At 41.6% G+C, this 25179-nt stretch overlaps 2 protein-coding genes across 6 annotated transcripts in view; both read left to right on the forward strand.

The window, feature by feature from the left end:
- Positions 1-636: 636 nt before the first annotated feature.
- On the forward strand, positions 637-9870 carry gpatch2 (G patch domain containing 2). Of its 2 annotated transcripts, none has more exons than XM_019261465.2 (10): positions 637-850; positions 1558-1801; positions 2084-2655; positions 3128-3192; positions 3666-3863; positions 4398-4518; positions 5485-5524; positions 5707-5771; positions 5954-6042; positions 8127-9870. In XM_019261465.2, the coding sequence occupies exons 1-10, from the start codon at positions 801-803 to the stop codon at positions 8294-8296; spliced, it is 1614 nt and encodes a 537-aa protein (XP_019117010.2). In that variant the 5' UTR covers positions 637-800; the 3' UTR covers positions 8297-9870. The 2 variants fall into 2 exon arrangements, with proteins under 2 accessions (XP_019117010.2, XP_010737581.3); XM_010739279.3 differs by having other exon boundaries at positions 2084-2652.
- Positions 9871-11396: 1526 nt separating this feature from the next.
- Positions 11397-25179, forward strand: part of LOC104925618 (estrogen-related receptor gamma) — a 29199-nt gene continuing 15416 nt past the window's right edge. The window contains exons 1-2 of one of the 4 annotated variants that reach the window (XM_027284610.1): positions 11397-11455; positions 11583-11685. Coding sequence is in view for 1 of the 4 variants with exons in the window: in XM_027284608.1 (XP_027140409.1) it covers positions 20662-20717 (56 nt within the window). In the remaining 3 variants the exon portion in view is untranslated. Of the gene's footprint in view, positions 11460-11506; positions 11686-20255; positions 20718-25179 lie in introns of those variants that run through there. The other 3 variants (XM_027284611.1, XM_027284609.1, XM_027284608.1) reach the window with 3 other exon arrangements.

Genomic DNA, 25179 nt, shown 5'->3' on the forward strand with positions numbered 1-25179 from the left:
CTCCTCCTCTTCTACCTCTTTGGTTTCCTCAACCCCAGAAAGTGACGGACTCTCTTCCAGACAGAAGGTGGTTCTGCTGTCCTCTGTGGAAGATTTCCCTCAGCACCTTGCTGGGATTCGAGGGCCGGTGCAGGACTGATGGTCTCCTGCTCCTCGCATGGCATTTCCTCTGGAACTTCAGCCTCTTTTGTTGGTTCATGGGGCTCTGCATTAGAAATGGATTCATGCTGATTGTTGGGCTCATCCTCACAGTGGTCATCATGGCCGGTGATTTTTTGGGGAGCCTCTCTCTCAGCCTCTCTCTCAGTGGAGAGCTTCAGGTTGAGTGAGACACAGCTCTGAACACTGAGCTGAATTTTCAACTCGTCCAGGTCTCTCCCAAAAATCTTCTCCTTCTCAACGGCATTTTGGTGTAGGATAGTGATCTCCTGCTCGAGTTTTGAGTTGACCTCATTGAGTGAAAAATGACTAATTTCTGAATAAAAAATAAAAATGAATGAATGAATTATTACATATTATTATTTTCTTCTTTTCTTTTCCTCTGCTCCCCGTGGTGGGATGAATAAAGTATATGTAATCTAATCTAAACAGAAAACAAGCGGAAAACATACGTGTGGAGTTTAAATTCCCTTCAGCCCGTGAAGGCAGCACAACACCTCCTGCTGCGTTCACGGTCCTCCTCCTCCTGTCGCATATTGATCCAGCGAGCTGATCGTCAGCTTTTGTCAGGATGGTGTCTGTGCTGTGTAAATGTGTGTCCGTTGTTTCTGGCTAAAGGTATCTGGCATTTGACGGCTTTAATGTTCCGTGCAGCTAATTTAAAAACCATCGGCAAAGCGGGAACCGGCTGGTAGGTGGTCTTTGAAATCACTGAGACGTGACATATTGTTCACGTCCACTCAACTCTCGTGAAATCAACCGGCTAAGGGGGAAGCTAACGCTAGCTATGCTAACCGACTAGCACCCGAAGCTAATCTGAAATCAAGTGGCTTTTTTTTGGTGAAATTTCCTGGCGACAGTCGTTAAGATTGGCACATTTCAAGCCTCTGAATCCGGACTCTTGGTTGTTGTTGGTTGTGCTCAGTGATAGTTTTTCGTTTAGTTGTGGTCGACTTTAAATCGTTACGCTAGCCCTCGAAGCTAATCACAACAGCTAGCAGAGTAATGTCAGAGTTTACAAACGACGTCTCTTAAAAATCAAAACCTGTGACCATTTATCAACGTGAGTATTAAGTTACAGACAACTTTGCTCGACGACATTGACACAGTGTGTAAAATATGAATAATTAGTTATGAATTTCGTAGCTGCTTATGTTATTTAATGTGGACGGAGATTAAACAGCTATGGTTAAGATTGCTAGCGCCTCTAGTTGTGTCTGTAATGACCCATAGTTGCCTCTCTCTCCTCCACCAAGAGGAGTTTACAAATAATTTCTACATACACTCTTTATTTTATGGCCTACTGTCCCAAGAAGTATGTAAAAAGCACCCATGGCTGTCATTCTTATATGATTTGAAGTGTCCTGACATCCCTCCTTTTTCCTCCCTCCACCTCAGGCACTTTCGCCGGACGATGGACGAGCTGGTCCATGACCTGGTGTCAGCACTGGAGGAGAGCTCTGAGCAGGCGGCTCGTGGTGGCTTTGGTGATGGAGGAGACCACGCGCTGGCTGTGGGCTGTCTGCTGAAGAGGCAGGCTCGGAAGCGGAGGGGTAGGAAACGACGTTCGGACAACCCGCACCCGCCTTGGGAGACGGGCCACCTCAGCGAGGGTTCAGAGTCCAGTGTGGAAGAACACAAGGTGGGCCGGGGGGTTCATGGATGGAGGACCATGAGAGAGTCAGTGGTGAAAAGTCCTTGAGCAAACACTTTGGACAGTCTTAAGACATCCAGAAATGTTGTTGTCTTGCTCTCTGTGTTGTTGTGGAGAAAAGTATGTACTTCAGATGAAGCAGGATGAGAAATAAATTTAGCCTCACTCAGATATCGCTTTGGCCCAATTAAGATCCTCAAGTTTATCCAGGTTTCTAAATTAAGCATCAGAATCACAGTCTGGTATTTAACACACTGATGTTTGTTGCAGGACTACCGTGCCAGTACTGGGGGTGTTTCTGCTGCCAACAGCCATGCCCGTGACAACAGCGACTCAGATGAACAACTTGGCCCCAAACGGCGCTCCCTCCTAGCAGCAGACACAGGACGGAGCAAGCGGCCGCTTTGGCCAGACGACTTGGGCGTCCTTGGGTCCGCAGAGGGAACTCGCAGCCTTAGACGGAGACGTAAGGTCAAACGTATGGCTGTAGATCCACCTGTTGAACCAGAACCCCCGTCGTCCACCATGTTAGGACCCCCACCTGTCCCCAAAGCCCGTATTGGCGTCAGGCCACATCGTCTTGGCCCAAGTGAGGGCAGGAGTGCCATGGAGCTCTGTGGACTGGTGGGGCCAGCAGGAGGAGGAGGAGGAGGAGGAGGAGGAGGAGGGAAGAACAGGGTGAAGAAGAGGAAACTGGCCACCCACAGGCTGGGAATGGACGCTGCAGATGAAGGGGTGGTGGTAGAGAGTGAGGACCCCATCTCTTCTCCAACAGAAGGGTCCAAAGACAAAATGGAGTTGGAGGAGCAGAAGGGCTCAGATGAGGACATGAGTGACAGGTGGTTAGTGTTTTGACTTATTTATTTCGTGCCCTGTGTTTCCAGAAGTTGCAACTCCTCTGTCTCTTCTCCTGTGTGACATATTTATGAGTGTGTGCGACACTGTAGGTAAGAGAGGACTCTGTTCTGTGTAGGGCTGGGTGTCAAACATCAAACATCAATACCTTTTGTTGTTTTGACAGAAACGTGTGAAATAGCTGAACTTTTTGGTTTTTGATCAGCTTGTTTACTTATTTACTTGTTTTACTTATGGCTAACTTTTGAAAACATCATCTTCTGTTGTCAATAGGCAAACTCAGATACTGGCACTAAGATATTAAACATATTAGTATTAAAAATTGAACACCCCACAGTGTTACTAGTGTGTGAGCTAGCTAGATTTTCTTTTAGTTGACTTCTTATTGACCATTTTCTTGCTTGAAAACTCTTTTTAATGTGTATTCTAAACTTTCATCCTCTACTCTGTCTTTGTCAGCGAGACCAGCAGTGTCAGTAATAGCAGCGACGGAGGCCTCTACACCAACGACGAGGGGAGGCAAGGTACGTGTTTACAATTATTGATCAAGCTCAAAACAAGTGCTATTGGTATATGTTGGTAAGACAACAGGGGCGGGGGATTGACACCGGTTATTAATAATTGTCACTAAAACAATGGCAGCTATCAAATGTTTGTGACCTAATTACAAACATCACTGGCCGATGGTGTCTCATTTTTGTACATTAATGTACGGTAATGATCATTATGTCTGTGGTGCAGCTGTTAGTTTTGTTAAACGCCTATATGTACGCTACAGAGGATCCTACACTTGTGTGAGCAATCTTTTTATGTGATGTATATATTTTATACAGGTGGATCCATAGTAGAGCTTCTTTTTTATTTGTGTCTCTAAACAGCTCCTGTTAAGAGAAACAGTGTTGTACATCCAGGAAACTGTGGAATCACTCAATCCGTTGTAATGCTCATGATCCTCTAGTCACATTTTCTGCCTCTGTCCCATCTCTTTTTCTCTTAGGTGATGATGAGCAGAGCGACTGGTTCTACGAGGGTGAGCCGGGCTCTGGTTCAGGTCCTGGAGGTGCGTGCGGCATAGCAGGAGTGGTTCCCTGGTGGGAGAGAGAGACTGGGTCAGAGGAGCTGGACCTAGCTGACCCCGTTTTCAACAACATCCTCACTGGGTCCTTCCCCCTTATGAGTCCTGGAGCTCAGAGAGGTAGGCTGGAAACAGAAAGTCAGACATAATAAATGTTCAGTTTTAATATTAAATGTCCATTAAAACAATAGGAGCGTATATAGTTAGATTTTAGGATATGATCATAAGGGTTGGGGGCCAACATTTCACAATGTTGTTGCAGTCTCGCTGTTGACCAGTAGGAGGCAAACACTTCACACAAACAGGAGATAATGTTGGGATATATGGCTGTCGTTGTATAGTAAATATAGGGAATAATAAATCATACCAGTGGCTTTGGCAAGCAGTACGACATAGAAAAAAATAAATTAAACCTGAAAAGAATACATATCTAAACAATTTGTACACAGTGCCGCTCAGAATACAGTCTATCATTAGTGGTTTCCACCTTGTAAGGTCTTAAAGGACGACCCATCTGTATTGGTGAGACCCATTGGGCTCAGTTGCCGCTCTCTGCTGCACTTAAATGTTAAAATGCTAAAACAAAAATAATAATAATAATCTGCTCATTTAAATAACCATTTATTGCTGACAAACCCGCAATGTGTCTGTCAGGGTTCCAGGCCAGGCTCAGTCGTCTCCATGGAAACCAGCAGGCATCTGAGGCGGGGCTGCAGGGCAGCTCGAGTCAAGGCTTCAATGACAGATTGGGCAGACAAAGCCAGGACTCCCATGAGTGAGTCCCCATCTTTCCTCAAACTGCTCTTAATTCTGGCTGTTCTTGTTAATCTGCTCTAATGATTACACTTTAATTATGCTTCATGGAAGCAAGGTGCAGCACAAACAGTGGTCATAAAGTGTGAGCCACAGCTTTCATCTAAAATCAGTTCCGATTTAATCGTCTAGGACACAAATTTGGTTTACAGACGGCAGAGATTGACACAAAAACACAATAAAATGTGTAAAGGCAATTCTGAGATTTCTTTCGAAATACATAAAATATGCTGGAAAATAGTTGCTGAAAACATGTTAAAAGACTTTGAATGATATGTTACTGAAATGTGGAGTCATAGGTTAAAACAGTTTTTCAACAGTTTTCAGTCCAGGATTTTTTGAGCGGTCCTAAACGGTGGCTCGATGACACGCTGAGGCCACCCTGAGCCTAACCCTGCACCCCTAGCAGAGAGATAGAGATGAAGTCATCTCACTCAGAGTGTTTCAAAGTTAGTCATGTCATTTTCTGAACTCATCTGACACGTTTCAGTCGCTTCAAAATTACTGTGTGACTGCTCCCAGGAGTGGGCATGGCTTCAGAACAGTCCACCCCCACAGTCCTGGAGCTGAGAATATTGCTCATTTTTCCCTGATTTTGACACTTAATTTCATAAACTTATCGGTATTTTTAGTCATTCAAGTTTGGCTGTGGGGTTAATAACACTTTCTTCTTTGGTCTGACAAACACATATTTATTCTTACTTTACATGGACTTTAACTGAAGTCCCTGCAGTCCAAGTGCAAGTAATGTTTCCACGTTAAAGTCTAAAAAGGTTCTTGGCTTTCTGTAAAAGTTTCTTTGGTGGACGAGGGCCAACTATTTACTTTTGGAGAGAAATGATGATGAATAGTGGTTTGCTTTCTGTTTCTGGAACGCTGCCTTGATGGGAATTTGAGGGCCTGAATGACACTGTTATATCTCCAACAGACCTTGGTTTAGCTCGGGCTCGAGGAGAGAACACGGACAGGTGAGCCACGTTTCATTTATTTAATTATGTTCCCTTTCAACTGGATTAAAAGTTCAGATTTTGATTTATTACAAAGACCCATCATGGTTGGTGTTAAACACACTTATGTTGTTTTAATGCATGGATTACCTGCCAACTGCGGGAACATTAACTTTTGTTTTTCCTCTTCTTTGCCTCTTCAGTTGCATTGGGACCCACGGTCAGACAGAGGGCATCGGAGGAGCTGCTCGGTAAAAACAGCCAGCAGGTGAGAATAGTTTAACTTAAAACATCGGTGATTTACGACCAGAGCTCGGATTAATTTCCTTTACCTGCGTTTGTCCCTGCTGCATTGGTTTCCCAATGTTTAATGGTATTTTTTTTTCTGCAGTGTTGTTTGAAGTCAAACTAACGCTGCCATATTTTTGTCGTGCTCGGCTGGTTTTGCAGACAGACCAGCGGGCACCTCGGCTCTCTATGTACAGGGGATGTCAAGCGGAGGCGAAAAGCAGCCCCCCTCGGATCAACCGCCCCCTCAGGTATTGGATGCACACCTAGCTACACCTCACACACCATCTGGCACTTTTTACCAACTGGCCCGTTTACTGTATTTTTGGCTCTCACTTTCTCACTTGTTTTCCTCCCCCTCTTGGTCGAGCTCAGTATGTTCACCAGCCTGCTTTCCTCATTGCCTTCTGTCTGGCACATAAACTGATGTAAACACGAGGGACTGGGATGAAAATTGAGAATTTTACCGCACAAAAGAATTTAATCGAGGGAGGGGAGTTCCTCATCCTTCATATTGCTCTCCCCCTCTCCTCCTCTCTTGTTGTTAAACCCCGCTTTAGCTTTTAACCCCCTTTCCTCCTAAGCTTTGTTGGACAAGAGTCAGCTGGCTTGTCGTGCTATCAGAGCAGAGATACTGGATTAGCTCTTAGCCAGTAACATTTGTGTACACCCCCCCCCTCCTCCTCCTCCTCCAAACCACTCTCCTTACCCCCTGGGCCAGTTGATGCTTTGGGGTGATGTAGCAAAGCCGGTCAAACTCATTATAATGTATTTAGTCTGAAGCCATGTCCCATTTTTCATCACCTTGACGCCAGAATTGTCTTGTAAGCAGGTGCTCCCTTTCTCTATTTATCCTCTGACCCAACACAAGTATTACTGGTGGAAAATAAATAAAAGTAAAAGCTACACTAAACTCTCAGTAAACTCTGCTAACAGGCAAATTTAATGTATTATGGATTTCTGAATTTTTATTAACCAAAGTGACACAATCAGCGATGCGTTGCAAATATCAGGCACATTTGATACCTGCTCCAGACACCGGTGCTCTGTTCAGCAACAGCAGGTGCCGACCTCACAGCAGGGAGGAGGTGAGGGCCTGCCAGATTCACATCCTGACAATTTGGCTCGAACCCACTTGGGACTCAGCAGTCATGTGTGCGGGTGTCTCTGCCCTGTGCTTCATACAAATAAAGACGGGATGAAAAAGTTTAATAGGTTGGTCTCTGTGACTGGTCTATGAATGTCCAGGAAAGCAGAACGTTGATTACATGATTACATTTAATGTACCATAACAATTTTACTGGACAACGTGTTTTACAGGCGTTTATATTTAAGCAAGGATATCTAATCTAATATCTTTCTGTTGTATAGACTAATCTGTTAACATTGAAAACATTAACATAAATTCCGACTAGGGCTTTGCAATATGATGATAAATATCATGTGATGATAGAAAATATCTATGGTTTTATATAATGCTCTTTCTTTCATTTTGTTGTGTCATAAATCACACTCTTTATGGTAATATTTTCCATCATTCAGAGGACGCTTTTCCTACAGGGTTATGGATAAAGGCTGGAGGCAGAAAATATAAATACACAAACAGACATGGAGGAAAGTGAGCGTGACCCAGAATGGGGTAATTCTGTACAGGACTCTTCTGTCCCATGGTCGGGGTTTGGGAAATGAATGAACAATCTGACACAGACCAGAAAACCATAACATTAGTTTGCAAATTTCGTCGCAGACTTGTGCTCAGAACAAACTCAAATACCACTAACCTCTTTTACCAACTACACAAGAATCATTCTTAACGGTACAGACTGTCTATGGATCACAGCCACAAAAGTACCATCGAGTGCTCAAAAAAACAAACAACCCAGAAATTAAAAGAGGCTTTTCATCATCATATAGGAAATAATCACCAAGATCTGCAAAGACTTATGGACGTGTAAGATGTAACTAGAAATCAGATTTTTCCATGTAGTCATTTTATATAAAATATATAAGATAAGAAATCTTTTCTTGGGTAATAGTGGCACACAGCTGCAATCAACCTAAATACAATGTATAGCAAGCAAAACAGGACTGTGGTTCACCAAAGACACACTAATACATTATATACATATACCCTCATTTACAATGAAATGATGACATCAGCATATTCTTACGTTTGAGCAGCTGGAACCAACAAAAAGTGTTAGTTTTGCTTGAAAATCATATGTATATTTTCACAAAAAAGAACAAAAGACAACACAAGATGAATTTTGTTGTTCTTATCATATTTGTCTCTGTACATATTATAAAGCTCCTTTTTTTTCCTCTCTCCTTTCAGGATTGGTCGGGGAGAACGCGCCGCCCATCCCTGACACTAACATGGGGAGCCGCATGTTGCAGAGCATGGGCTGGAGCCCGGGGATGGGCCTGGGTCCAGAGGGCAGGGGCATGACCGAGCCTATCCGAGCCATGCAGAGACCCAAAGGCACAGGTCTAGGTTTCAACTGAACGCCTGATTTCTGAATCCTGGAACCTGAAGCAGGCTCAGACAAAGACGCCCACAAGAGCTACAAGGAGTGTGGCTGCTCAGTGATGATGAACAATTAAAAAAAATAAAATAAAAATCCAGAATAATTCAGGAATGTGAGTCATGAGAAGGGAAGGAATGAAGCTCGTCCTCACAACACAACACTCTGTGATGAAAGAGAAACTTTCCCATATTGGGGAAACTTCAAGAAGCCTGGGATATCCAAGCAGACCACAAACAGAGAACGGCATGTGAAAGTGACTGAAACTGACCTAGACCTCCATGTTGGAGACAATAAATGACACTGATGCCTCATTGTTAGTGTGTTAAGCTGGCATGCTGCCTCAGCCCTGTTACCTCAGATGGCAAGAAAACTGGGGTAATTTTGACCATGACGAGTACAGAAATGATGACGGTGTTTTTTTTTTTTGTTTGTTTTTTTCAGTCAGCGGTTCTGGTTAGTGAAATAATCACACACGGTTTTGTCTGATATTGCACAAGAATTGTGGAAACAAAGACTGTATTAGTCAGCCATACCTCAAAAGTTATTTTAGGTTTCTTTTTATTAGAATGAAGTTCGGTTACACTGTTGGGGATGTTTGTTGGAATATCTGGATGTCTTTGTCATCCGTTTTTTATTGTTGTTTTAATGGAAGAAGTCATGTCATCAGAATGTTTATCTATCCAAAAAACAAACTAAAAATCAAAACCACAGTTTTCCCTTCATTTAGCACCACTATGTATGCATGTGCAGCTAAATGTTTACTAAGAAAACACACAGTCGGACTAGTGAAAGTCTTGCCTGACTGTCCTGTTTCACTCAGTGTGTTGAGGTGTTTTATCCTGACAGATGTCTGTACTGTAGACTGCAGTATTTAGCCACGCTCAGTGACGGTACACGACAGAATGGTTACATGATTGTCATAAGAATTTCAGTGTTTCCACACAAGTTTGGAAATTAATTAAACAAATCTGAATGTTTTCAGAACAGAAAAATGAAGGAATATTGCTGACACAAAGGGCTCACATAGCCTTTGGTGTTTTCACTTAATCAGCCTGATTAGAGCTTTTCTCATCAAACAGAAGTGAAAACACCTGTTTGACTGTGCAGGCCTTTTAATTACATAACCAAGATTTAAAGAAACAGTAAGTTAAATTTTTTATTGAATTTTTTTTTTTTAGTTTTAGACCCCTTGTCATTACTTAATTGTTTTTCTTGTGTTAATTTAGGTTAATCAGGTAATTTAGCTCACCTGCAACCGTAGATTGTCCTAAATACAGAGGTGAAATTATTTTAGGTGCACGTAAAGAGATAAAGGTCTTGGCGAGGAAAAGAAAAAAAAAATAGAAATGATTATTTTCAAAATGTGCAGGACGTTGTACTGTAACAATATTTGTTTCCTCGACTCCGTTGTTGTAACCGTTGAGCACCAGATGTATGGTCTTTTACCCCGCAAGGCCTGTTCGGAGAAGTGTGAGATGAGCTGTCAGTGACAGAAACAAATATTAAACTCAGAGACTGCCTAAACTATGTGGTAGTTATTGTATCACTCCCCTTTTAGTTCATCAGGCGGTTTAAACCAAAAGCTCATTTTGTACTTCATTTTGACTCGAGCCTGATTGATGCTGGAGTTTTAAAGCCAATATTTAAGTGACATTGCATAGAAATGGGTATTTTTGTGATTTAACAGCCCCAGCTAGTGTCGTAAATATTGATGGTGCAGAGTGGCAATGACAGAGACACCATTCACCTGATTAGATGTCAATGTAGCATCATAATGGTTTAAAATCTGTTATTCTATGGTAGAAAAGTTACACAATGGGGCTTTAATGACAGAATTTATTTGAGAGTTGAAAACATTCAATATCTATATATTGGCCAATATTTCTTTATTTACACACACATTTTTGATGATAACGATTCCTTTGAAGGATGATCAGTTTTGGAAAATGCTCTCATTCTCTTTCTGGCTGAGAACAGGGTAGCACTGTCATATTTGTATGGTAAATATGGAGCTATAGCCAGCTTAGCATAAAGTCTGGAACAGCTAGACTGATGTCAACAAAAAGTTGAAAGTTCAATAATTAACACGTATCTTTATTTAATTTGTACAAAAACAGATGTGTCGATGAAAAGAAACCGAAGTGTAAAAATGGCAAATTGTGATTTTTTTTTATGAAGTTTTGTGATGGGGCTGTTTCTTCAAGACTCTCGTCTTGGAGTCTGCGCTGTTTTGTTTGGCAACTGTGAAGTGATGACAAGAAATAGTCTGCCAAATAACCCTTCATAAAGCCACAACGTGACATTTTTACATTTAGGCTTTTGTACAGATTAAACAAACATATTATTTTTTTGAAATGTATTACTCCTTTAAATTCTGAATATATTTGGCATTTCTGTCCTTGTATACTATAACTGCTGAAGAAATGCTAACTGTAAATGCTAAATTCAGCAAATTATATTGTCCATTTCAATATTTTGGGCAGGCAAAAGTTTTTATCCACGTCAGCTAAATAAAGCTGCAAACAGAGACTTTGTCATCGTTTGAAATGAGTTTATGGCCACTTGTCAGACTGAAATATGACTGTAAAATCACACCTGTTGAAATATGTTTGAAGCCCAGTGTGAACGAAGGCGAAACGTAACATTCGAGCCTCTCACCCGAGTCATGACATCCACTGATTAAATACAAAGCAGCAGGAGGACTCAGTGCTGTTGGTGTTTCTTAGACATCACTCGCACAGAGCTTTAATCCATAACTTCCCATAAGAACATGCCCTCTAAATAGTTCCAACTCTATCAACACATGCATCGCATTCACATGCTGACTCAACATCGCTGAAATATGATTCTCTCTCTCTCTCTCTCTCTCTCTCTCTCTCTCTCTCTCTCTCCTTTTCTCTCCCTCTCTCTCTCTTTGCAAGGCTGCAATAGAAATCCCTCCTCTGTATCTATGGGAATACAGGAGCGCTGTGTGTCCTCTACCCTCCCTCTGCATATAAGGGAACGCTGGATGTGCACCCCCTCAACATCAACTCCTCCTCCTCCTCTTCCTCCCACAGCCCCCCCCTCCCTCTCATAGACACACTTTCTGTCTGACACACTCTCTCAGGACTCCCCCTGCGAGCAAGCTAGGCAGGTAGGTAGGTAAACTCAGCACTGGATCAGAGAGGAGAGAAAGGGGAGGATAAGGGGGTATGTGTGTGTGTGTGTTTATCTATTTATGTGTGTGTGTGTGTGTGTGCTGCTGCATCGCTGAGCTACAGGACCGGAGGCGAGGAGAGCTGGAGCGTTTGTCCTTGAGACTGACTGACTGACTGCAGCTGTAGAGCGGAGGACCAGCCGTCCAGCCAGTGGATGAACCTGACAGTGAGTACGGAGCGAAGGCAATAAGACGAGCAAAAGAGAAGAAGTAGACAAAGGCTTCTTTTAATTGCAGCAAATGTGTTTTTGTCCCTTGTCTGCTTAGAAACAGTCCAGTGTGGTGTTTGAATGGAAACAGAGGTGTGTGTCTTTTAATGTGTCTCTGTGTGTGTGTGTTTGTGTGTGTGTGTGTGTGTGTGAGAGAGAGCAGGTGAAGGTTTACTCTGCTCCCAGGTGAACTCATCTCTCAAGCTTTTTATTGGCTCCCATCAATACTTGCTTTTCAGCCTATGTAGGACTTTGTAAGCAGTTCAGCTTGTCTGTTCAGTTTGTCTGCGGCAGCGTGCACTGTGTCTTTGTGTGTGCGTGTGTGTGTCTCTGTGTGTGTGTGTGTGTGTGTGTGTGTGTGTGTGTGGCATCAAGAAAGATGTCAGGAAACATAACATTACTGTACATCTCTACAGCTCCATCCCATCTCTCTGTCCCTCTCTCTCTTCTTCCCCACTGCTTCTGTTGACAGATCGATAGTTATGCATCTATAATTGGAAGTCATCATTTATGGCGACCCTCCAAAGCGAGTCATTATCATGTGTAATCTTGCAGAAAATTACATTTTGACTGGTGTACCTTGGCGTGGCCAGGAATCAGTGGACTGTGCTGAACGGGGCCAACTGGCTGCAAGGGATGACCGGAAGGTGATGGGGGGGGGGTTACAACAACAGGACCCTAAAACACTTGAAGAAGGGTGGTGTAAGGGTAGAGTTAAAGGGATGCTGGGTTAGAGCTATGAGGCAATGGGCCCGGTGTCACATTTTGCCCGAAAGCAAGTGAGTCCCAGCAGTGCCCCTTGGGTGCATCTGCGTGATCAGATGAGAAAGGACAGGAGGGGAGTCGTAGACAGAAGGAAAGCATGGCAACACAGTGTGAAGGATTATAGAAAGAAGAAGGGAAGGAGGCGAGGGGAATTGGAGAAAGATAGGAGAGTATTGGCGTTAGCTCTCTCCCCGTGGTGTGATACAGCGTCGTGAGCTGAGACTGGCTCACCTGTGGAGCTGCTGACAGGACGCGTTAGACCACGTTTGAGGGCTGGATTTTGATGGGCGGGTAGATAGAAAAAAAAAAAAAGCCAGAAGGCGAATACATAAAGCTGTGTTCGACATTTTTTTAACCAACATGACAGGAGAGCTCTTTTAGTCTTTGTGTATGTCTGTGTTGATTTGTTTATTGTAGACATGCTGACAGTGGACCAGAGGGCTAAATTTGCCACCTGTGGAGATAAAGTGATATGATGAGATAGACTGCGTACTGTTTTTTTTTTTTCTTTGGGTGTGTGTGTGGTTATGTGAAAATGTGTCTAATAGTTCCTGACATCAGCAGTAGTTGTGTGGTGCTGACTCCCAGGATTCTGTGTGTGTGTTGGGCCCGCACCGGTGGCTCATCACCTACGACAGGTCTGGGAACCAGGTGTGTGTGTGTGTGTGTGTGTGTGTGTGTGTGTTTAAAAGAGGGGGGGGGGGGGGGTTATTGTGAAAAAGCATGAACCATATCTATGAACTAAGTTAGTTATATAGATAAAAAATCATCAGTCATGGAAGAAGTACTCCATTAAATAAATACTCTATTACATGTAAAAGCCCCACATTTGAAATCTTAAAAGTTTTATCTCACACTAAATATACAGATTTAAAATAACCTGTCAAAAGTAAAAGTACACAGTCTGCAGAATAATCACCCCAGTGACTTTATATACAGTAATTTTCTCCAGTAGTTTCAAAGTTGTCAGGTGCCTCCAATGCGTCACAAGATAGTGAGATGACAAATTGTGCTGCAACATAAATAATTAATTATTTTTTAATTGATTTGCTGTTTTTAGCCACGCTTGTAGCGAGAGAGATAACGATGTCGAAATATCTCAACAAATGCTGCATGAATTGTTCTGACATTTGGTTCAGACATTCATGTTCCCCAGAGGATGGATTGTAAAGACTTTGGTTATTTCTAAACTTTTCCTGTAGTGCCATCATCATTTCAAAATGTATGTTTGTCCAACATTTTGGTTTATCAGTGATTACCTATAAAACCGATGACTTTCCCAGCCTCGGCTGTACTTTGTGTTTAGTGAGAATCAGCGAATGCTAACTTGCCAAACTAAGGCAGTGATTATGGTAAGCATACTTGTTAAACATCTATTTGTTTGTATTGTTATCATGAGCATGTTAGCATTCAGTTAAAAGCACCATTACTTGTAAGTACACCCTCACAGATTGGCTAACATGGCTGCAGACTAATTTGAGTTTTTTGGTCCAGTTAGAGATATTATTATAAGTTTTGGGGGGTATCTGTATAATAACCAAGTAACAACCTAAAGGCATCTGAAACTACTATTAAACTACTATTACAACTTTCTGCAAGGTGCTGCAAGCCAATAAAGTTTAATAAGGTTTAATGTTTAACAATACATTTCATTTTATAAGCTCATTAAATGTTTTGTGTGTGACATTTTATTATGCACAGTTATTAGCTGTAAGTACTTCAGATTTGTACTAGTATAGTACAACAGTACAATTTAAAGGTCCGGTGTGTCAGATTTAGGGGGGCTCTATTTCCAAAATGGAATCAGAAATGGACACAACTGCATAACTATTGTGTTATATCAGTGGGTAAATCACGCAAAAATAAGAATCGTTGTGTTTGTGTTTGTTGCCTTAGGATGAACCTTTTATATCTACAGAAAATTGGACAAGTGCTTGGACAAACCAAACACTGACCTATAACTTTTAGGGTCTATAGTGTTATTTGCATGTTCCTAGGCCAACGTAGTTTCTCCTACATGCTTGGAATTGAAGTGGGGATGTGAGGGGGTTACAATCAGCAACTATGCCGCTAGATGCCATTAAATCCTTCACACTGATCCTTTAAAGAGCTTTGAAAATTTGCACAACACACGACATCCTCTATCCTAAGACCCCTTCATTTGGATAGGAAGGAACATTTCCAAAAGAGAAGAGATGCCTCTCACAGGAGGGTCAGACATGCATTATACGTATACGTAAGTGCAAACATATATGAAAAATATGGTTCAGAGAAGAGCATGCCACCAAGCATTGGTTAGACTTGGACCACAAACTTCCTCTGTACCATGAATACCTGTAGACGAACTGACAGCACTGACGTGAGCGAACTAATGTGACTTAAAGTCAGAGCTGGAGACCAGAGACTGACCCGTTAATCCAATACTGCTTGTTGAGAATATGAAGGGACCATGCTGTTGTAATCCACATTATGCTGTTAGGAGAGGCTTGGTTACACAATTGCCCTAAGAATCTCAGGATGGGCTTCAGCCAGAAGACAACACGACGACTGGATGAGGAAACAATGAAATGTACTGGACTGTGAGCACACTCCGTAATCAGGGTAAACTGTTTAAACTTCACTCACATTAGGCTTCCATTAGAGTCCTGAGCAATCCTTTTAAATAATCAGTCCTTATCAAGCGTGTGGTCAGTTCAAGGCAAGATGCTGCTGTGAATGTCATAGAAATCTGTCCACTAGGGGGCAATACAGCCCCTAAGTTATTATGGTATGCAAGACAGTTATAAGAGCCTGCATTTCCACATTTTTCCTTTGGTTAGTCTTAAATATTCAGAGAAATCAGTCCCAATGAAACCCTGCCTGCCTGAACGCCTTCCTGTGCATATATGTTTCCCAGCACTGACTCACTTCCTCCCCAGTGGGACCGTAACATCCCCAGATAAGTGAAAACCATTTGAAGACCAATGACCCTCTGAGGATAGCAGCAGCAGGTCCCAGAAGCTCTAAGTGACATTTCTATGGTTACGTTGCTTTAAGTTTCTCCCAGAGGCTTTCTAAGGTTTCTGGCACGCACATGTGTGTGTGTGTGTGTGTGACCTCTGATCCCTGTACACTGTGCTACAGATCAATACAATGAAACCGATCCTATTCCAAGTGCTCATCTGTCAGTCAGTCCGTCATTTTATGTATCATTTCCCTGCCATCCATCTATTTAAAGGCACCAAACTGTAAGGCATGCATATAAACCAAAGCTATTTTCTTCCATTTCTAGATCACGTTTCTCTCATGTTCTTCATCTTATTCTCCTCACCCCTCTGCCCACCCCTCCTTTTGTAAACCATTTAAGTGTCTGAGAGGTACTGTGTCTGTGCAGCGAGACAATAGTGTTTGCACACAGTGTCAATAGTCTTTCCCTCTGTCTCAGTAATTGATGGATGACTGTGAGTCAGGCATAAACTAAGCAGATTACACTCACTAGATCTGTGGACTGATGCTAGTGTGTGTGTGTGTGTGTGTGTGTGTGTGTGTGTGTTTGTGTTTGTGTTTGTGTGGTGGGGGTTGGAGTTGCACAGTGACTGTCCAGTTTTGGAAGCCAATCTGACAGCTGTGCCCAGAGGCTGAGATTTGGTGGCTGTGAGTTTAGGGATGAGGAGAAAAGGGGTGAACATACACACACACACACACACACACACACGTACGCATGAGGGTGTCTGCCTCACACACACACACACACACACGTACGCATGAGGGTGTCTGCCTCACTCGTACTTTTCCTTTTCTTCAGAGAAAATGGGATGCATCTGGTGTACGGGGTCAATAGCTTGGCAGCTGGGTGCTCTGTTACAGGCAGCGTCCCTCCAGAGCAGCTATTAAGCTTCTGTCTTGGGTTCGGCCTCGGCAGTGTAAAAATATTTTTTTGATGTTTGACTGCAGCTACGCGTGTTCAATTTAATTTGCTGCCTTTCGTTTGTTTCCATTTCTTGTTATGTCTGAAGTTTACGTCATGCCAGCGTCCCCTCTGTTCAGTTTACTTGTCAATTATGTTTTTTTTAGAAGCCCCTCAGGTTTTTATTTCATCTCAGCGGTACAAGCTGCCTTTTTTTGTACATTTTTTATTACATACATATTTGACATCCAGCAGCAGCTTTCAATGACTCTAAAGCTTTTTCACCTCTGACAGACATCCATTCATTTTAAAGAATTGAGATTGAGATTGATATGATCACAAACATATCTGCATTTCTGTCCTGTGTCAGGACAGTGTCAACAAAAACTGAAAGTTCAAGTCACAGTTGTTGTATTGGATCACACTGGATTGTTTAAGTGTATCTAATGAAGTGGCCGGTCGGTGTATATGCTGTAAGCTAACACCATGGCTGATATATCGGCATGAATGATTTATCGGTCTAGCTCTCCTTTACAATTAGATACTTAATTGATTAGTCAAGCGACAGACATTCAATCGACAGCAATAATAGAACTGTTAGAGTACTCATCCAATAAAAATATCACTAACTGCAAGGAGAGGTGTGCGGATTTCATGCCTTTGTCTTCTTTATATAACTGTTAATTGAATACAGTTAGATTTTTAGACCGCTTTGGATAAAACAAGCAAATTAAAAAGCTTACTCTGGATTCTGGGAAGTCTACAGCCTTGCTAGCATCTCTGTGAGAGTGGTAATTTAAGCCAAATTCTAATATCAGAAACTTAATTTAGTATGTAACATTTAGTAATTAGAACAAATTATAACAACTAGTTATGGCAATTCTTCCTTTGGGAACAATCTCAATAGGTGTCAAACATTTCTCATTCATTTCATGTTTACCTCATGGTGGCACATGGTGGTAACGTCAGATTCATCCTCTGCGCACCATGAATATCTGTAATAAGTTTTACAGCAATCCATTAAATATTTCAGTCTGGACCGAACGGCTGAGCCACACTACTAGCGTGGCTAATTTATTTGACATGTAAATAATCTTTCTTCAACTCTAATCTGAATTTAATCTGTTTGATGATAACTGTTCAATGAACCTGTGAAGTTCAACAAGTGCAAAGTCTTTCCAGTCTGTAACCCTTTTATTTATATTACTTCAAGCTACATCAAACTTTGAATCAGAGTCTCTGCATGCGGGGTGAAACACCAAGCTTTTGTTAAGTGGTACACAGTAATAAGGAAATTATCAGAAAAAATAAACCACTCGGGAGCGTACTGCCCTTCACTTGACGCCACTCTGGCTTGACTCAAGTGTGCCTTACTATTGTTATGGTGTGTCTCAAGACTACTCAGCTGGTGCCAAGAAAAATATCAACCATTGATAAAATGATTAATCTTAATTCCAGCCTGCACTTGACTCCTGTGTGATATGTATAAAATAAAAAAAAACTCCTCGGCTTTGTTTGAGCAAATAAAGAATCCATTGATGGCAGCTGCCAAACTAAAAGCCACTGAGCGATAAGAGCCACTTCGCCTTAACGTCAACATTCAGTTTCCTAAATGGTTTATAAAAGATAATTTCTCAGTGTAGATAATGTTTTATGTGATACATTAACTTGAGGAGATTTGATACGATAGTAGCACTCAGTGTCTGGCTTTTTGTATTTTATAGTTCAGATAAAATTATCTACCATTAGAAATCACACTCTCTTTATCTTTTATGGGATTTTATATGCACTCTGTCCTGTGTGTTTGCACTGGTATGTTTGTTTACACATGTAGCGTGTCTATGTACGTGGCTGCTTTAATGTGGTGTGCGTTTCTGTTCTGGCGAGCTGTTTCATGCCGTGCATAATGAGATAAGGCCCACTCCATGCAGTCTGCTGTCTGGCCTTTATCTGAGCAACAGATTAGCGCAGGTGATTTCATTCCTGTGGAGATTGGTTTCTGAGAAGGTTCAGCTCAGAGCATGAGCACAACGTCATGTTGACGAGAGAGGAAGAGACAGGCCTGACAGGAAAAGAGCAGAAATTCCAGTACCAAACTCCCTTTGACATCCTGTATTGATGCTACAATATTATTGGCTTTTCTGCCTGGAAATAACCTCACTCTTCCATCACTAAGTGTTAAAAGACACATGGTACATTTTCAGCACCTTTCTCTATATTTAGTGAGAAAGGTAACTGACAGAACTGTGCAGGGAAAACATGACATTGATGGAGAACAATTCACTGATATTGTGTCATATTTTGAACTGGAACTATGTGAAAAGGAAAGTTTAGTCACTTTATTATAGTGAGATATATTTTTATTCAGTTCTCAGTGGCAAACATTCACACTGAGATTGAAATATTGGGACCTCGGGGTGCACCATCGTGATTTGACCTCTAAACAAGGCTTGAATCTGTGTGTGTCTCCACACAGACAAACACACTTGTTTTCTGCGTGCACAAATGTGTCTTTTTGTGTCTGCATAATGAGAATGATTTTTCTTGACATGGATTCACGTGTGTGTCAGTCTTTTAAGTGTATTAGGACGTACAGTGACAACAGCTTGTATAAGACTAATCTAGCCCTGGGCTGCTTACTGTCACCTCACTCTCACTGGAGAAATGATTGTCTTCATTAGTGGACTAGCTAAATTACTGTTTTATTACTCATATTATTGAAGGAATTTATATCTTACATTCAAATTAAATCAGTTGTTATTGAGGTATTGTGAAAATAGTGTTCATAAAGTAAAAAGAAACATCAATTTGGACACAGGAAAGGGTAACTGCAAGCTTTTTCACTAAATTTGCACATTTTGTTCGGTTTTGTTTCTCTCCACCATCTTGTTGCACCTGTTTACCTTTTTTTAAGTGCCAAGCACTACTTACTGTTCTTCTCATTGTGCATGCACGTGTGTGTTGTCAGCAAAAGGCGGAAAGCATCACATTAGGCACAGAGCCATAGCTGATTAAAACAGATAAAAGAGCTGTAGCAGTAAGTCAGTTAAGGCTCGGCTACAAACATATGTGCGTTGTGCTTTTGAGTGGACGTCCGTATCTTTATTCATATCTGTGTGGGAAGATGGTGACTTTATTTTAAACCTCGACTTTAAATTGAGTTATATTATGTAGCAGTCTGACATTATTTGGTCTGACTCTTGATCTGAGTAATGCTACAACAAATGATTTTTCATTTTTCAGTCAGTAATTAATTCACATATTCAGTATGCTTTTAATCAATTACTGAATCACTTAGCTTATGAAATGTCAGATGATATTGAAAAATGTGCACCACAATTTTAAACTAAGAGTCTAAAATCCAAACATATTAAATTTACAATGATATAAAACAGGGAAATTGCCTATTTTCACATTTGAGAAGCTGAACTGACTTGAGCTGAATGCATATAATTGATTATAAAAGCCACATTTTTATGTGTATTTATTCATCTGTTAATCAACTGAGCATTAGATCTGATTACCCTTTCCCTAAAAATACACTGTATAGGTCATTAGATCCGTGTAATTTTAATTTTAATTGATTTAGATCGTACAACTAAGACATAAAAGTGAAATAAAGGTTTAGAGGTTTTTATCCATGCACATAAATACAGATTATTTGTCTTTTTCTCAACCACCATGATAAAAACAAAATCTGCTTCTATTAATTGTGACTTCACCGTCCACTTTTCCATATGAAGTCCTTTCTAAGAATTAAAATCTGTTAAACATACCAACATCCTCTGTTGTTATATCCACCTGCCCCAGTGACAGTCTGCCCCTCATTGGCTCAGACGACAGCCAACCAGCTGCCAGCTCAGCGTTCAGGGGGAAGGCCATTCAAATGGTGTGGCAGAGTATTCATGAGGGCCAGCTTTGCTTGGAGACCCATGTCACACACAGCTACAGCTACAGTCACAACAGCCAGGACTTCAAAGGCAGCCAGAGGCTGTTGGTGAGAAGTGTGAGTGACAGGAAGAAGACAGACAGACGGGCAATGAGAGCAGCTGAGAGTGTGACACAAGGGCAGTAGATGGAGACAAAGTTTGGAGGCAGAATAAAGAGAAAGTGACAAACAGAGCAGTGAAGGGTGCAGTTAGTTTATAAAATCTGTAGAGGAGAGAGAGAGAGAGAGAGAGAGAGAGAGAGGAAAAAAGACAAAGAGAAGCAGAGGCAAACAGGAACAGACATCCCCTGACACAACATTTTTCTCCTCTTCGGAGCATGGTGGCAGAGTGCACATGGATTTAGTCGACCTCTACCTCCCAGAGTGTTTCACCTACCACTCTGACACAGAGTAAGTACTTTCACTCAAAGCGTAGACTCTCAAAATGAGCATGTGTCACACCGGTGTGAACATTGTGCGTGAAAGTTACAGTAATAATGACTCCTTCCTTCCTTATTTGATTTGTGGGACGTTATGTTTGTGTTTCATGACTCATATGTGTCTGCATATATTTGCTACTTTTCTCTGTTTGTGCTGTACAGGTCATTATGTGTTTTAAAGAGTCAGTTTCATTCATGACAAATCTGTGTGCTCGTCATCCAAAAGTGACTGTGCGCATAAAGAGAGTTGGAGTGTGAGAATCAGGGTTCAACACACGAGTGCTGTGCTTCAGCATCATCACTGTTTCCTGAACATTCACAAGAAAACTTTTACAATATTCGCTCATCCACTCGTTACATTTTCAGTTTTTCCGTTTTCTTTTAGAGGAACGCACATAAACATTTCAAATTATCCTAAATATCTATGATTATCTTCCTTTTTTATTTAATATTTGTCCAGTTTTAGGCCTGCAGAGTCACTGCTGATAACCCTGTCAAATAGTTTTTTTAGCGATTCATCAGATGATTTCCTTGATTCATCAGTTAATTGTGAAGTTTATAAAATATCTTCTTTCATCTAACCAACAGTCAGATTTAAATTACACATAAAAATCAGAAAATTCTCAAACAATTGATGATCACTTCTGTTGCTTACTACTCATTGAACTGAGTAATCACCTCAGCTCTATATTTCTTTCTGTGCTTTGGGGAGGTTTCCCAGACGTGGAGGTTTGTTTGCATTGCTTACAGTTGTCATTGTCCACCTTGTTTGTTTGTTGATAGTGAGTGTTAGTTTGGATGAAACTAGTCCCTGTGTGGGGTCATCTGAGGCTGGCAGACACGCCAACACGAAAAAACGAAACGCAAATGAAAGCCTGTGACAAGATGTGCCAAGCAGCTGTTTGATTACCCCGAGACTGCTTTTTGATTGCCTTTCTTTTCTGCAATCATAAAAAAAAAAAAAAAAAAAAATGTGTTCATTATCATCACCGCCGTGCCTTTTATCAGCTGTGGCATAATCACCCGTCTCTGAAAACACATCACATTGAGCATTTTAGGATTGAAATGAACTTTCCCCCAGCAGAGAAGAGAATTCAGAGACAGGCACACAGACAGACAAGGACTAAAAAGACGTGGATGTACAGGTTGGCTGATTGCTGGTGACAGAAGCAGCCAGATAAAGAATGGGAGAAAAGGTGGCGATGGCTGTGGATGATCTCCTGTGTGGCACGCTATCCATGTTTCCGGAGCCTGCGGGTCCAAGCTCCAGCCGCAGGCACCTCATCTCCCAGCTAACAGCTTCGTCCAAAGCCTGACTAAGGCTCTTATGGCTGGCTGGGGGTGCCACTGATCCCTGCTCATCTCCTACTAGCTCATCAGTAAAACACACTAGTGAGACCCTCTGACCTAAATAACTGCTCTGTAGGTTTGAGGTTATTACTGAAAGGTTAGTTAACGGAGTCGCTTTTGTTTTGGTGCTTTTTCATAGAGACTTTTTGTTGCTTTGCATTTTATTTTCACTTCCCCAAAGCCTGAAGATTTGCCTTTACTCTATTTTCTTTTTACCTCTTGGTCAAGTTCCCTCTTATTTTCTGTGTTTCCTTCCCTCCCTGTTTTCTTCTCACTCTCCCTCTCCTTCCTTCATCCGTTGGGTCATTGTCTGCATTATGACTCTGCTCATTTGAAAGTGAGTGTTGCCTTCTCTCTTTTCTTTCAACACCCCCAGGTTAATGAGCCACAGCACTGCCCCTTTCTTTCTGTCCTTGCCTGGCCTTTTCACACTCCCTCTATCTGTCTGCCTCTCTTGTAATTTCCTCCCGCCTCTCGTCGTCTTCTTCTTCTTCTTCTCTCCTTTCTTTTTTTCTTTTTTGTGTCTCCTTGTCGTTTCACGCTGCATTTTGGCTTTTGTTACCAAGGTGCAATAAGAGTTGTTTTGGATACTGGGACACAAAAGGGGTACGGTATGATAACTTTGAATACCCGCTGACACACACACACACACACACACACACACACACACACACACACACACACACACACACACACACACTGATTTATCCGTGCTGCGTCCTGCTGTAGGAGCTGCAACCGTCTTTTGATGGGCTTTTATGTGGAGTTGTAGATTAGTAATCTGTCAGAGTGAATATTACATCACATCTGATCACCCCACTCTAATGTCATTTCATTATGAAAGCAAAATGCCAGCAACCCCCTCCTCCTCCTCCTCCTCCTCCTCCTCTTCATCCACCCTGGGATGCATTATAATGGGAGAGCACAAAGAATATCTCACTCTGTACCTGTCAGAGACTTGACACAGCAATATGGACGCCTGTGATGGATAGCCAATAAGTAAACCAGTGAGTCACTTTAAAAGGAGACTGAAATCTCTTCAGTGTTCTGCTTTTATGGTCTTCAAAGTGGATTGGAGGGGTGAGAGATTGCAAGTGAGGGAGGAGGGGAGGAGTTTAAATGGTAGTTCATTGGTAATTGAGGTAAAAGATTATTGGCTGGGTATTGTTGGAAATGTTTCAATACTGGCGCAGATACCTGAATTTTAGCACTAATTAACCTATTAGCACTGTTTATAGCTGCACTGTTATCCAGCTCTATGGAGCTTTTTAGCATCTTTAAGCAAATTGTTTTGATTTCACCACCCACAATCATTTTCTTTTTTTTTAAAATTCACTCTCACCTGTCCAGTTGACTTTTTTCCCAACCACAGAATAATATTAGCAGCTCGCTAGTTGACATAGCGCAGCATTTAGCAGCTAAAGAGCCAAATATTTCTTTCAGCAGGTGGTGGAGACCAAAATAGAGCTAAAAGCGGAGCGAATATCAGACTTGCACTCGTCAAGTGACCCGAACACGACTCCAAATGAATGCTAATGTTGCTCTCTGTCTGTTGGAGTTTTAAATGTGTGCTAGCATGGTGGCCATAACACTTTTATGAGGTCAATTGTTACGGTCCGTATACGTGACCAAAAACATAAACTGATACAGGTTTTATGTTACAAACAGTTGAACAAGAAGTTGACCTAAACTACAGTCTAAAATAGGATAAATTATAATTTGGTTCAGAATTGATGAAGTCAAGTTAGGATGAAGTTAAATGCCAACTTTTGGGAGTTGACCAATGTTCATACTGTAGACAGTGTTTAGGTTTGTTCCCCAGCCCCACTTAAGACAGCAGATGCTCTGATGTGGCGTCATTACAGTTGCTTGGTTGTCTCACAGAGACGTCTACTGTTGACTGTCTTGGGACTTTGGGTCTTTGACTGTGCATCTGTGCGTCTGTCTTTGCGGGTTTGTAGAGGGGTCAATAGCGCGTGCCCATAGTTTACTCTGGGGGTGGTTAAAAGCAGCCAATCTTTTTGCCTACCAAATGACTTGTGGCTAAGAAAACCCTGATTTACATGACAGGAAACAGTCTGGCTTTAACATCCACCTCGTCAGGCTAAGATGAAAGTGGGTGAGACGTACGGCTGTGTGGATTCTGTGTGTGTGTGTGTGTCTTTGATTTTCTGTATGTAGAGGTGTGGGACGGAGAGTGAGACAGCAGAGGGCTTTTTAAAGTTGGCCTGGCGACAAACAGTTGAATGCAAGTATGTGCTGGGGTGTTTATGAAGACACTTGCTTTAAAATGTGTCTGTAAGTGTAGGAGCTTGAACATGTTCCTCATCACGTGAATCCAAAGTGTATGTAGAGAAGTGGTTGCCTGTCTATGATTTTTATTTTTACATCCACACATGAACGCCTGACGCCACAATGTGAGAGTGTGTGTGTGTGTGTGTGTGTGTGTGTGTGTGTGTGTGTGTGTGTGTGTGTGTGTGTGTGTGTGTGTGTGAGTGCAGATCACATGCCTGTGAGCCTACCGTACACCTCAGCTGGTCTCAGATGCTTTTTTGTCCTCGGCGTGGTGACAGAGAGTCTGTTGTGGTCACATTGTAATCCAATAATAAAGTAATGATACACACTTTAACATGCAGGCCAAGATTTATTTCAAGCGGTTATAATGGAGGTAAAGTACTTCTAAAAATATGTAAGTAATTCCAAGACATACGAAAACATCATTGTTGTGTGTATATTATAATATATACATACATACATACATACATACATACATACATACATACATACATACACACACACACACACACACACACACACACACACACACACACATATGAAGAGATATATATATATATATCATGATATATTAAGAGTAAAGACAGAATATCAAAGTATTCTTGAAACAAGTCTTTATTGCTCTCTTTTTAGTGATTTTTGGATCAGCTTTCTAGGCACAATGCACAAAAAATTAACAAGCACTGACATTTTATCTTAGCTATTGCATTGCAAATCGTTTGTTAGTGTCTCATTGAATAGATTTCTTTTAATGTCTACACAATTTCCTAACAGTGGAAAAAAAAAAA

The sequence above is a fragment of the Larimichthys crocea genome, chromosome XI (genome assembly GCF_000972845.2).
Source record: "Larimichthys crocea isolate SSNF chromosome XI, L_crocea_2.0, whole genome shotgun sequence".
NCBI lineage: Eukaryota > Metazoa > Chordata > Actinopteri > Sciaenidae > Larimichthys > Larimichthys crocea.